The 13456-nt window shown below is 40.0% G+C and overlaps 1 protein-coding gene across 4 annotated transcripts in view; it reads right to left on the reverse strand.

Moving 5' to 3' along the window:
• Window positions 1–13456, reverse strand: part of EPB41L4B (erythrocyte membrane protein band 4.1 like 4B) — a 168554-nt gene that overhangs the window by 104566 nt on the left and 50532 nt on the right. For all 4 annotated transcript variants that reach the window (XM_038163979.1, XM_038163991.1, XM_038163969.1 and 1 more), the window contains exons 2-4: window positions 13349–13453; window positions 2560–2602; window positions 322–400 (exon numbers count right to left, since the gene is read on the reverse strand). In XM_038163979.1, the coding sequence (XP_038019907.1) occupies window positions 322–400; window positions 2560–2602; window positions 13349–13453 (227 nt within the window). The remainder of the gene's footprint in view (window positions 1–321; window positions 401–2559; window positions 2603–13348; window positions 13454–13456) is intronic.

The following is a 13456-nucleotide window of genomic DNA, read 5'->3' on the forward strand; positions in this document are numbered from 1 at the left end:
TTTGTTATTCATTCCTTTCTATTCCTGTCCAACCTTCTGATGAATCCTTTCTCTCTATTCTTTTAGTATAGTTTTAATATAGCATTTTAATATAATATATATCATAACATAATAAATCAGCCTTCTGAAACATGGAGTCAAGATTCTTGTCTCTTCCCTCATCCTGGGACCCCTGCAAATCCCACACTCTGACAGTAGGAAAACACCTAAGGAGGCAGACAAAGTGAGCACCCATAATAAGAAAGCTGGAATCACCCGCTTGCAGTACCCCCACGTGCCTTAGGTGTCCTAAATCCCCCGTCAGCCATGCGCAGTTCCTACCTTGTAAACTCTTCGTGAAGGTTGTTCGGTTCTGACGAGTAGTACTTAATTCGAAAATGCAACGTGTACGGAGGTCCAACTGCACATGCAGAGATTTTAAATGGGGAAAAAAGGTTTATACTCGTTGCAGTCCTGCCAAGGCAGAACAGTCGCCACACCACCCCACAACCCAAGAAAACCAAAATTAATGACATTTTTCAGATCCGTCAAAGAAAATATTTCATGTTTTTTTGAATTTTAAAATGCATGCAACAAAAAAATATAATGATTACCATACTTTTTGATACTCATTAATTCAAATTTATCAAGGCAATAGTCCATTTGGCAAACTCATTTTTGTCCAAAGAGAGGTGCCTCACAGCATGCTGTGAATGACAGCAATTTCCAGGTACACTCCCTGTTGCTGGACCCAGGGGAAATGGAAGGAAGAGGGAAGGAGAGGATGATGGTCCTTCTTACCAGGCACAAACACTACTCCAAAAAAAACCCCTACCCAATAGATCGGCTTTTGATTGAAACACATGAATTAAAAAAGGTAAGATAAGTAGACTGAGAAGTTCTGGAAAAAGACTCTAGAAGGCACCCAAGAACACAGCAAACAAAAATTCTATGGGGTTGCAAGAATTGTGTTTTCTAATGTCAGAAGGTGAACGCTACATCGGATTTCCCATGTAACACAGATAACAGGCAGTTATCCAGCTACCATGAAACCGTGACCAATGCATCCTTATCTGCCAACTGCTGCTGACGTATTAATTGATGGAAAAAATACTTCTCCTCACTTTTCTATGGTCTTCTGTAACACCACATCAACAAGCAAACGTGCCTATTAATGATCCCTCTACTAAATGATATGCAGCTAAAAGTCAACTAATTAGAGCTTTGATTCCGTCTCTGTTACAGCTGTAAGTCAGGTTATAGCAACCTGAGCTCACAGCTCGGCACCACTGGTGAGGTCTGCAAAGGTGAGATAATGACTTGGAAAAGACAGAAGCGAGCAACATCCACCATGAAAGAGGAACTCTTCACAAAGCATCTGCTGAATTCAAGGTAAAGGAAAGTAAGCTGTCGTGAGACAGACCTTTACAACACCCAACAAATTGCTTCCCTCTTCAGGATTCCTCAGAGCCAGGATTAGCCAATTTTTTATTTTTTTTTAAACAGGCCCTTCACACATTAAAAACAGACAAAAAACATGCAACTAAATTGGCTGAAGGGGTTACAGAATCACTGATTTTTCAGGACAAGGCCATTAGAGAAAGTGCAGTTGCAAATCAGCTAGTCACATAAGGTAAAGCAGTCTGTTACGTGATGAAAAGGGGAGAGAAAACCAAACACCAAAAACCTTACCCATAGCAGCTATCTTCACCAGGCTGACACCCACACACCATGGGCTGACAGCAAACTATCCTAAAGGCCTTTGAAGAATTCCTCTGTTTACAAAAATCATCTAGATACTTGGGTACTCATCACAAAAAAAAAAAAAAAAAAAAGGCAAAGCACCACTGAAGCAATCAAGATCTATCTCTGTGAGGTCTTCCAAGGCGGTCAACAATTTTCTTCAAAAACACATTTTAATCTCACAAGAGTATGGCTCATGACTGTTGACAACTGCACTATTGTAACAAATCATGTTAACGCCAATGCTGTACCATACCCAAGCCTGCAACCAGATTATCAAAAATCCAGGAGCTACTTCCTTGCCTTAGACAATTTCCACAAAAAACACAGTCCACCAGCCCCTCCATCCAAAACTGCCTTTGATGAAACATCACCTATTTCAAAACTACATTTGACAAAACAGCAGGTATTTCTGCCAGTTTAACTCCTAAAATAATAACCTGGGAAAAAATTAAAAATTAATCATTACACAGTGAAGTATTTTCCATTCACTCCCTGAAAGAAATTGCAGGATATCTGCTCTGGATCAGAAGCAGTGACAGGAATTGCGATCTGTGTCCAGGCAACCTAATTTCACAGATCAGACTGAAATTACCTGGCAACCTACTCTGCCTTAGACAAACAAAGGGCTTCTGGAAACCTGGCTACTGCTTAATAAGTGCTCTTGCCTTTAGACATAATATCGTTAGCCAATTACCCATTAAAATTAAAACTATTTTCTAAGGAATATTTATTCCATTAAAGGCCATATTTAAACATTCTCTATCATGTTCTAATACACTGAATTCAAATTCTTTAGGAAGTAACAAAATAAACAGGCAGAGACACAGTACTTACTTTTTATTTGCTTCTTAATGAATTTTGAATGGTCCAACCAGTGCTAAAAAAAGAAAATCCACACTTAGAAGCAGTTCCATTTCAAGATTTTGTTGACTCCATAAACTGATTACAATAAAAGTTAACAGATAAAAATCTCTTATAAGGAAATATTGCCATATTTATTTTCTAAACTTCTGGATATTGGTGAAAGTGTTTATTGGCATGTTTAATAACTTCCCTTCTTCCACATGGGAAGGCTTGATTTTTAAATTCATCAGTACTGCCAGGGAAGCCACTCTTCCAGAGAAGAAACTTCAAAATGCAAGGCCACAAAGCAGTGGTGTGTAAGGAAGGCACCCTTTTGCCCCAAACCCCTGAGTTTAGCCTCCTTTAAACCTCTGTTTGATGGAGACCCTCCAGAGCCTGTACTATCCTGTCTTCCACTGCTCCATAGCCAAGTTTTTTCAAGGCAAGGACAGAGAATTAACCCCATTAAAACAATTTGGGAAACACTGATGTATATCCCACCCCTTCCTTTTTAAGCCAAGGCAGAAGATCTGGAATAGTGCAACAATGATGACAAAAACACAGGATTCCCAGCAAAGTTTACACGCTCTCTTGTCAGTAAAAGTTGCATCTACAGAAAGGCAGCAATAAACACAATCTGGTGTAAATTTAGCTTAAATCTTTGACAGTCTCTGCTCAACCTTCTACAGAAGGCTGCAATCTTATTTGAAACAACTCCATGTAAATGTTTTTGTCATACAAAATGGTAAGAGAGTTTTGGATTTCTCTGAAATAAGTGGTTTTCTATCTTTAGATATATTTTAAAAATATAAACTAGGTACCATGAAACAAAATCTTAGGAAAAAACCCTCTTCATTTTTTGCTATAAAAAAATTAATGTTTTCAGAAAAAGGATAATCTCTCAATGATTATTTATTGTTACACCACCACCATGCTACTACGGCTGAAATAATGTACAAAATTATCTGTTGTCTAGTAATACTGGTATTTATTTACTAACTATGTTCTAAACCAAGGCAAAAATTTATCACAAGTATAGACGTGTACAGATCAAAAGTCTGACAGCTTATGGCCCTTAAGGTAAATAAATCTCACAAGAGGGAGAAACAGAAATGGAACAATGATTCTGAAGGTGATTTTATTTGCAGGAGACTTGCAAGACTCCCTTAGGTGAGGCTGCCAAGAAATTCATTCTTATAAACCCTAATCTGGTAGAAATTTCTACCAGAATCAAAATAAAGCATTATAGCTCATATAAATACAATCCTTAGAGTTGCAAGTAATTTACTTTGTCTCTATTTTGCTCTCTTATGAAAAATTACAGCCTTGTCAAATCTCAAACTTTTGATAAGGAAAAAAAATATCAACATTGAAACTTTGCCTTTTTTTTAACTGAAATTATATAAGTCTGTTACTTTCATAGCTCCAGGGCAGATAAATTTTTTATTCTTCAAACACCTAGCTATGAAAATGTCTTTCTATTCAATATTTATTTTGGCTAAAGAAAAGCTCTTCAAAGACAAATATAATTAATGCATTAAAAGAAAAGTTCAGCTTCATGTAAAAAACATCTATAACACATGCCAAAAACTCCTGTTAGTACCATGTTCTGGAACAAGCATTGCACAACCTAAACTATAATATTTCCCAATGAAAAAACAGCTGATAGTCCCTTTTCTTGGCATGTGGTCTTTAAGGTACATTAAAGCTCAAATAAAAGTAAGTTTCAAACTGATTATTTGCAAGTGCAAATACTTCAAATAATAGCTAAAAAAATACCTAACAAGACTGCAGGAACTACTTGTGCAGACCATTAACTGAGACTACAGCTTAGACAGGAAGCCATCATCACTCTCTGTACCTAAGTGGGCAGAGGCAGGCAGCTCCAGGAGATAAAGTACAGCAAGCATTAAAATCACCCCTCTTCAGAAGCAACAGTGAGCTGCTGTTTCACCCCATCTTGCACTACACATCAAGTGTGTGATGTGCCACCACACAGATCATAAACACAAAGATGGAGGTAGGGCATGGGCTGACAGTATTATTGGCCCAGAGCTCCAAGGCCCGGAAGTTTTCATGCAGATTTAGGAACCAACTCCAATTTCAGTCAGATATTTTGTGCAATTTCTGTGAAAATCAGGCTGAATTTTAACACTTCTTTGCCTCAGATAATGTCAGAGGGCTTCTTCACACTGTGTACCACACCAGCCTTCCAAATGTCCCTCTGAACTGAAAAAAAATATCAAAGCATTCTAGTTAAAGCCTAAAATAGGTTTGGGCTTGGCTACATACTGCTTGCTGACTCAGTTAGAGGGAAGTGAAAGCAATGAATTCTGAAGTCTCACTAGGAGGCTGAATAAAACCAGAGGAGCTTTGCTCTTCTCTCAGCACCTAAGACTGTATCTCTGCCTATCTTGTGCTCTGGCTAAATGACCATACATAATGTCAGGATCTGGACTCACCAAAGAAACTTAACTATGGATCTCACAGTGTTGGACCAAGACTGACCAGACTCATTTCAACCATACCCCACCATAATCCCTGTATCCTGTTTGAATTTGGAAATACCAGTGCAGAACAAGGAGGAGGAACCGGATTAATTGCTTTAGGACTGTGTTATGATAGGAAGACCGTGTCTAAGCTGCTTTTCTTCTTTTAAGGGAAGAAAAACCCAAACCTGATCAAACTGCAGGTAATCAGAATTCTATGATTATGCTAGAACAGAACAAGTAGTTCATCCAGAAGGGACCTACAATGACCATCTAGTCCCACTGCCTGACCATTTCAGGTTAAGGGCATTGTCCAAACATCTCTTAAGACTGACAGGCTTGGTATATCAATTACTCTAGGAAATCTGTTCCCTTGTTTGACAACCGTCCTGATAAAGAAATGCTTCCCAATGTCCAGTCTGCATTTCCCATGATCCAGCTTTGAACCACTCCCATGCATCCCTTCCATGGATACCAGGGAGGAGAGCTCAGCACCTCCCTCTCCACTTCCCATCATCAGCTGTAGAGACCACTGTGGTCCCTCCTTTAATTTTGTCAGGTAAACTGGAAGGTCAAATGCTAGATTAACTTCCATTTATTCCTCTTTAATCTCAGCAAAATTTCTGTGCTCTATCAAATAAATAATGCTTCCTGTGGTATTAAGTGACATAACACAGTAACCATTGACTGGGATTCACGTGTTGAAAACAAACACCAATCAACTCCACATGAAAGAAGCACCATTTTAACAAAAAATTTCTTAAAATACTGGAAGCATGTACTTATCTCAGCATGGCCTCCTGTTGATCACTCACTTTATTGAAGTGAAGAGGAAAAAATAAGTAGCTCAGCATTCCTAATGGTAGTAGCCAGTATTTTCTCAACATAGAAATACAGCATGGGAAGGATATATTTGTGTTGAGATACAGCAGATAACTACAGCTGCTAAAGCAGTCAGCTTATAAGGACCCGTGAGTGCCAAATGAAGACTGAAAGGAGGATTTCCACAGCCTGACACAATCCCATGGCACACCTGAGCTTTGTAAATTCCACCACCTCTCTACTTGCTTCCTAAAAGAATGAAAATTCCTTGTCTTGATTTATACAGCCCTCAAAGGTGACCTGAAAAGGAAAAAAAAAATTGCATTTGACCCTTTTTGGTTGGCTTTCTTTGCTAGTTTAAAATGCATGAAGAACATCTTCAAGAGACTGTTCTTCCTTATGCTTATTTATATATTTAACTATCAGTAAGAGGAAGCCCATTTTCACTCATAGTTTTATTTGTCCTCTGAAAAATATTAGTTGAAAGCTTTCTCAAGTCATGCTTGGAGGTACAAGAGAGAGAATCATGCTCAATGATCAAGTTCAGAAAAGGTGGTGTGCTAAACAAAAGCAAGCACCTTTAAAACCAAAAGTCATTTATCCCTTCAGCTGTCTTCTTGCTTTCTGGTTTCCTAGGCACCTGAATCTTACCAAGCTGCCTGCCATTACTCACACAACCTTCTAAAGCAGAAAAGATAAAAATGTATGTATCACATGGAGAAAGGAATCATCAAAAAAAAAAAAAAAAAAATCAAGCCAATAAAAATTCTACCCACCAAACCACAGTTTGGGGATTTCTCTAGATTTACAGATTTAAAAAGGAGCAAAAGCCCTCTTTTCTTCTGCAGGTCACCTTTCAACATTATTGTGATAGCAAGAGAAAACCAAATGAGAACTGGGGTCATGCAGAAACTCAGGGAGGACACAAACATACACTTAGAAAGAGGATAATCTCCCAAGCGTTCACAATGCAAAACAATGAGGTATTGTTCTCATGTTTCTCTAGTCCCTCCTAGTAAATTATGCTTCTCTTTAAAATGAAGGCTCACCTGACTGGTGACTTCAGCTGCCCACTGAAAGGCTGTAGAGAGGATGATTGACACTTCCCAGAGGTATTCCATGGCAGAAGGATGAGTGGCACCAGACTCAGGAGAAATCCCAGCTAGACAGGAAGCTAGACTGTCACCATGAGGCTCTTCAGACAAAGCACCGGTGACCAGAGGGACTGTGGAGCCACCGTCCTTGAGGGTATCCAACATGACTGAACAAAGCCTCAAGCAACCAGATACAACCGAAGCTGCTATGAGGAGCTTGGATAGAGACACCCCTTTCAACAGACAAGACCTGCAGGCATTTTTCAGGATGCTGCTCTACAATCTCACCTACCCAACTTGAAAGAAAAAAAGAAAAAAGGGAATGCACTTCTACTCAAATAGCATTCACATAATAAAACCAAGCTGGGATTAAAGAGGTGAAAAATTTGCATTTGGGCTCAGATGAGACTAACTTTTCAAGGAATAGTGGCAGGATCTTACAGGGGTTTCAGTCTCAGCTGGCCAGTTTTGATTTAGACCCCCTTTGAACACTGCTGGCAGCATCTTGTTGAGCAGGGCCCCAGCACAGTGGTACAGAACCACATCAACACCACTGGAGGACCAACCTGATCCAGGTGCAAAGTTTTATCAGTTTTCTCAGGTGACCCTGGCCCAAACAAGACAGACCAGTTGCCCTCCAGCAGCCCCCTTCAACTGACACCATTCTGCAGCTCCCATGCCAAGTTCTCTCTTGCCCTGTGAAGAAGGGCTGCCACCTTCCGTAAGTCAGACACCATGGGACAGTGCAGCCAATGCAGGGTGCAAGCTGAGCTGTCCAGCAGCAGAAAAAGTGGTAAAGCTCCAGGTTGTGATCTTGGGAAGTACAAGGCCACAGATGCTAACTTCAGAGCCATGAGGGCACTGGTAGGCCTTAAAGGATCTTTACCAGCCCTGAGACCTCCACATATTGTGTGGCATTCATGGAAGCCTGCCCTGTCCCAGTCTGAGTCAGCACAGAGCCATCTCAGAAGCATCCTGATAAATGATGTGGTTTAACTGCAGACCAGATAAACTAACCAAGAATAATAGTGTGATGTAAGGACATCCTTCAAGACCATTAGCCTATCCTAATTCATATGCATGTGATAACCAAATAATATTTTGCTTTGCAAACTTGACAGAAGTAAAACATAGAATTACATAAAAATATATATATAAAAAAACTTTCCTAGTCTAGTATATTTCTCATTAGATCTACTTTACAGACGATGAAAGCCGACACCACTCCAGATAAATTCTAGCAATTTACTTTTAATTTGGATGCCTATGTCCAAACATTCAAAAATAAACTGAAGGGATTTGTAACAAGTAGGCAACAAACCTGACCATATCAGTGGAAGAAAACTGAGAAATCACTTCAGCTTATGCTCCAACCACACACAAAGACAAAAGAAACCAGCACAGACTGTTTACTGTCCCAGAGAGAATTCTTTACACTCAGGAGAGAGGTGCAGAAGCATCACTGACAGACAGCATAACAACCACCTGCCCTGTACGCCTGCTGCTCAAGTCTCTGTCAGAAAAACGTCCTCCCAAAACAGCAGGTGCTACTGGAAGACTAAAGACTGGAATTTGTTAGTGTTTTGGAGTCTTCCACCGAGTGTTCACAAACCACAATACAGGCTTGGACAGCAACAGATGGGAAGTGTTCCACATTCATCAGGTGCTCTGCATTGCTGTGGAGTCAGTCACACTGCCTGTGTCCAGTTACTGAACTGGCATTCCTATCGCTGCCACTATTAGAAACTGAAGCATCGAGTGCTACAGCATGTTCTACAGCTTTTGGGACCCTCCATCTGGAACTGGTATTTTTTGCTCTTGGCTACAATCCACAGACACATCCTGCAACCACCACAGTCCCAAAGTGCTCATCATCCAGAGGAACAAGAGTGATTCAGGGAGGGGAAACTGAGTCACAGAGGAATGTCACAGCATATTCATGGGGAAAATAGTATGTTTCTAACAGTAGCAGAAAAGGAAACACTTAGCATTATCAAAATATTGACCAGACTCCCTTCTTTCCCACATCAGTATATTGAGAAAAAGGCTTGTCCCTATTTACTTCTGATTCATGAACGCTCGTTAAAGTATTAAGAAGTACAAAGGAAAAAGACTCCCAGATATCACACTATGAGGCTAATTGACTGGTTTGAACTGCTCATTTTTCCCCATCCCTCACATCTTAAGAAGTCATGACAGTCATATCAAAAGCAGCAGCTGAAAAAACCTGATCAATGAGCCCTTAAAAGAAAACTCAGATAGATACAGCAGAGGCAGTCATAATGAACCAAGGCCCTACAAGCCCCTGACCCAATACTTGCTGAAACATCCAGTAATCTAGTTCTTCATGTGTAGAGGAAACAAAGGTACTTATATTATTTGTTGTCCAGCTTGCTTCCTACCTGCCCCCCAGCACTGCTGAAATCTTTTGTCGTGAGTCATATGCAGTCCTGACTCTCTCAGAAAAACCTGGCCAGAAGGCAGCCTTTCATAGAGGTGAGGATCTCAGAATCAGTGCATCCTGACACACTGCTGCTGGTCAGGACCACTCGGGGCAACACAGTTCTGACCATGGTTTTTCCCTCTTGTTTTTCATACTTGGAGCAATCGCTTTCATGAAAGCCTATTTCACTTCTACACAACCTTCTCTATGTCCTTCCATTGTCTTCTCACCTCTTGCATCAAAACCCAGTTTAGAAATTGGTCAATACTGTGAAGTTCTGATGCCAACAGGACAATTCACTGCAGGTTGGTCCTGGCACTCATCTTCCCAGGGAACCCTGGTCCCCACCACAGCCATGGGCAGCAGCAGCAGGAGGCACAGGGTGTCCTCACACATCAGTCTTGCTGTACACACAGTGTAAATCCAGTGCTTCCCAATGTGTCAGATACACTTGGTGCAACCACACATCCTCAAAAGGGCTCAACTGGCTGCAGGGCACAGCTGGGAAAGGCTGTTCCATATGGACCTTCTTTAGGCTAAGGGGTCTTTCTGACATTAGAGATCAGACATAAAGGACTTAAATTACTTAGAGGATCACTGAATGAGACACATGTGAGAAAAGGGGCATTTTAATTCTTTTGCTTCCATCCATTCCCAGGGATGACAGCAACTCATTTGCACAAACTAAAAAAAAATAGAGAATCCAAAGATTTATCTTAAAAAGTCTTCCCTCTCAATTACTCTGCAATTGTTCTTGTGAACAGAAACAAAATTATGAGGAAAGCAAGCAAATTCCAAGGTAATAAACATGAGTAATCCTTCAGTCATGAATTCTTGTAAAACACAGGAGGGGCTGGGAGGGTATCCATGTTTTGGCACCACAGGACAGAAAATTGGAACAAAGAAGGCAACTGCAGAAATGGAGAAATCTAAATCTTGAGAGACCCTATAAAATACAGAGCTCAAAAGGAGCTGTTTACCACAGAAAGCCTTTTTTTTAGTAAGATGATTTAGAATAAAAGACAAAGAAAGGACACTCCTGGATTGAAAATGAATGAACATCAGCTACCAATGGCCAAAACTAAGTATCAAAAACCCAAACCAACCATTGAAAATGTTGCAGACAATCAGTTCCTACAAAGATCAGTGAAATACTTCCTCTTGGCAACTGAACTTCCATAGTATGGTCTTCCAGGATTTTATTATTGCTATTCCCAACCTCAGCTGAAGTTTTCAAGGCCTCCTGCTTTGCTAGAAAACACAGACTGCAGTGAGCTTTGCATTTTCTCTAAACCACTGCAGAGACCTTCTACATCAGAGTGACACTCTTCAATCACCCCAAGCACTACAGCTCTGTTGAAGTTCTGTAACAGCTAGAATAAGAAATTGTTTTCTTGCATTAGAATGTTTCTGTTCCTAGAGTTAATAGCAAGCAACTCAAAATAGAACACTACACTAAGATTTGTTTTAGAATAAACTATTAGATGATTATCTACATCCTTCTATCCTTCTGCATCCTTCTGATGGATATCTTCAAAGAGCACAAGATACAAACTAATGCAGAGTTCACTGAATAGGCATTACAGTATTTTCTGCATTACTGCTGACATCTTGCTTTTTACAGCTTTATGCTGGGGGTTTGTATTAAAAATAAGCTGTTCAAACAATTCAAGTTTTTTCTCTCTCAAAGCAGATAAACTCTAATCATGATTTTGTTTTCTAAATCACAGCTATCAACACTGCTTGTCCCAACTCTTTGGAAAAGTTACAGGACTGCAGGAAACAGTGCACTCAAAAGCTGCTGGCCTTGGAGCACAGAAGCACACAGAAGCAATCTCCACTATTCAAAGACTATTTTGTGCTCTCTTACTTGTAATGGTGGCTTAAAGATGTTTAGCCCTTAACAATACATACTAAAGACAAAGGCTTAGAGCCTCAAAGGGGTTTACACAATTTTAATCTCCCAGTCCCCCACTTGGCATTGTGTGTCTGGGCCGGCACTAAGCAGAAGCCCATGGAGGCTATGCATTAATTGCTGTGCAAACAAAAAGAGCGGGTCACAGGTTCAAAACAGAAGAAGGAAGGCTCTTAAAGCATGGAACCTTTTGGCACAGGGTGCTGGGCAAGATAAAAATTTGTGCCTTGAACTTCTCTAAGCTCTATTCTCTGCCCAGCTTGAGCCAGACCAAAAAACAGAAGAACCAAGTAAGAGCTTTTGGCCTTGCACTTCAGGGAAGGTAAAAAACTTTGCCCTCAGCACTCCTTTTAATTCAGGAAACCACAACCCTACCATCAAAGCCCGGCAACCAGAGTTGGCATTTTTCAGCCCCCCGCCCCCAGCAGCTGTTCACAGCCCTCATCCCTCGTGCAACTGTAGATGCATCATGTACTTCCCTCCTTAAAAGAGAAAGGAAATGGCAAACAAAGCTGAAACACTTGCATGTATAGGCACATTTTGCCCTCAACACCAGTGAGAGAGCTACATACAGAAGACATAGCTACTTACATCTGCACCTTTCTTACCAGTCAAAAGAGCCCTTCAGTTTTGCAAACATACAAGAAAATGAGTCTTCCCAACTTCCTCAGTTTGGCTTTTGGCTGATCTGCCCCCATTCTTGCTGAGAAATGATATTTCACTCTCCCTTTCTGCTTCCCTTCTTTCAAAACATGGAAGTCCTTGCTAGGTAACTATTCCTAGCTATCAAATTTCCAGCTGAATGATTTGACAATCAGTGACAACATAATGTGTTTTTCCCATTATAAGCAGGCTCTGCTCTATTAGCTGTGTCCTTATAATCAGATCCATCATAAAAGTACATATAATTTATGTGTTAGAAATTTTAGCAAGAGTACACACACACACAACCAACTAAAAATCCCAAAACCATAATGGACATACTTAATTCAAACCATCAGTATTCAGTGATATTAACCTAAATTAATTTAGACATCAGGATAATGTTTAAATAGATTAATACTGCTTCTCCCTAAACCCACAGATTCTCTTCTTCCAGTATCAAATCATTACAGTACCTGCATAGGTTTCCTGTTTGTTCTTTACAGTGACTGGTGAAACAGAGATGATAATACAGCTGCTTAAACCCTGATCCATCCTTTGACCCAAGCTCGTTAGAGAATAAAGCTGAGAATTCTGGGATGATAAACTTAGAACCAACACTTCCCAGGATGTCAGTATTGCAGCTACATTTTCCCATTATTTTATTATATTATCCCAGAGAAGACATCTTCTGTTGCTTCATGGAAAAAAAAAACATTTACAAACTGACCAGAGAGCACTAAAAGAAACACCTATTTTCCAAATATGCATATTTTCTATTCATAGTGCAGGCTTTTGTCAAACTTCCTGCTCACACAGAGTGAGCAAACAAAGGAAAAGATAAAAGATATGTCAATACAGTGTAACCACAATGCTGCAGTCTTTTAACCCTATCCTATTAATATATCTATTCAGATCTGTAAATACTTTTCTTAGATTTATTTATTTTACCTGTAGACACTGGAGGTCCTTATATAAGGAGGAGAACTTTTAGCTAAAACGTTTTGCTCTTGCAAATGAACCTAAACCTCCAAAGCAACACAATGTGTGCACAGAAAAGCAGAGACAGCAAATTTACAAGAAATCCTTGCTTGCAAAACATTTTGAATACCGTGAAGTCTACTCACCATAAAGCACATTTTTCTTTACCAAAATTCATTGCTGTTTTAACTTGTGTGCAATCAAGTCTCACATGTGTCATGTAAGACGACACAGTAATCATTCAGAGGATGTAGCTTTATGTGCAAGAACCAAACATGGCATCACTTGTTTCAGCCCCCATTGCTGACATCTCTCCATGGAACTGTGCCAGCAATAAAGTAATAGGCAACAGAAACTACCACAAAACATAAAAACCAACTTAAGTTATACTCACTGTAATTTGGGAAGCATCCATGAATTGCAGTCCAAAGTAATCTGTTTCTACAAGGTCCAAATGATACACAATCTGGTCAAACAACTCCTGTCCCTTTGCATGTTTCTG

The sequence above is a fragment of the Motacilla alba genome, chromosome 2, assembly GCF_015832195.1.
Source record: "Motacilla alba alba isolate MOTALB_02 chromosome 2, Motacilla_alba_V1.0_pri, whole genome shotgun sequence".
Classification (NCBI taxonomy): Eukaryota; Metazoa; Chordata; class Aves; order Passeriformes; family Motacillidae; genus Motacilla; species Motacilla alba.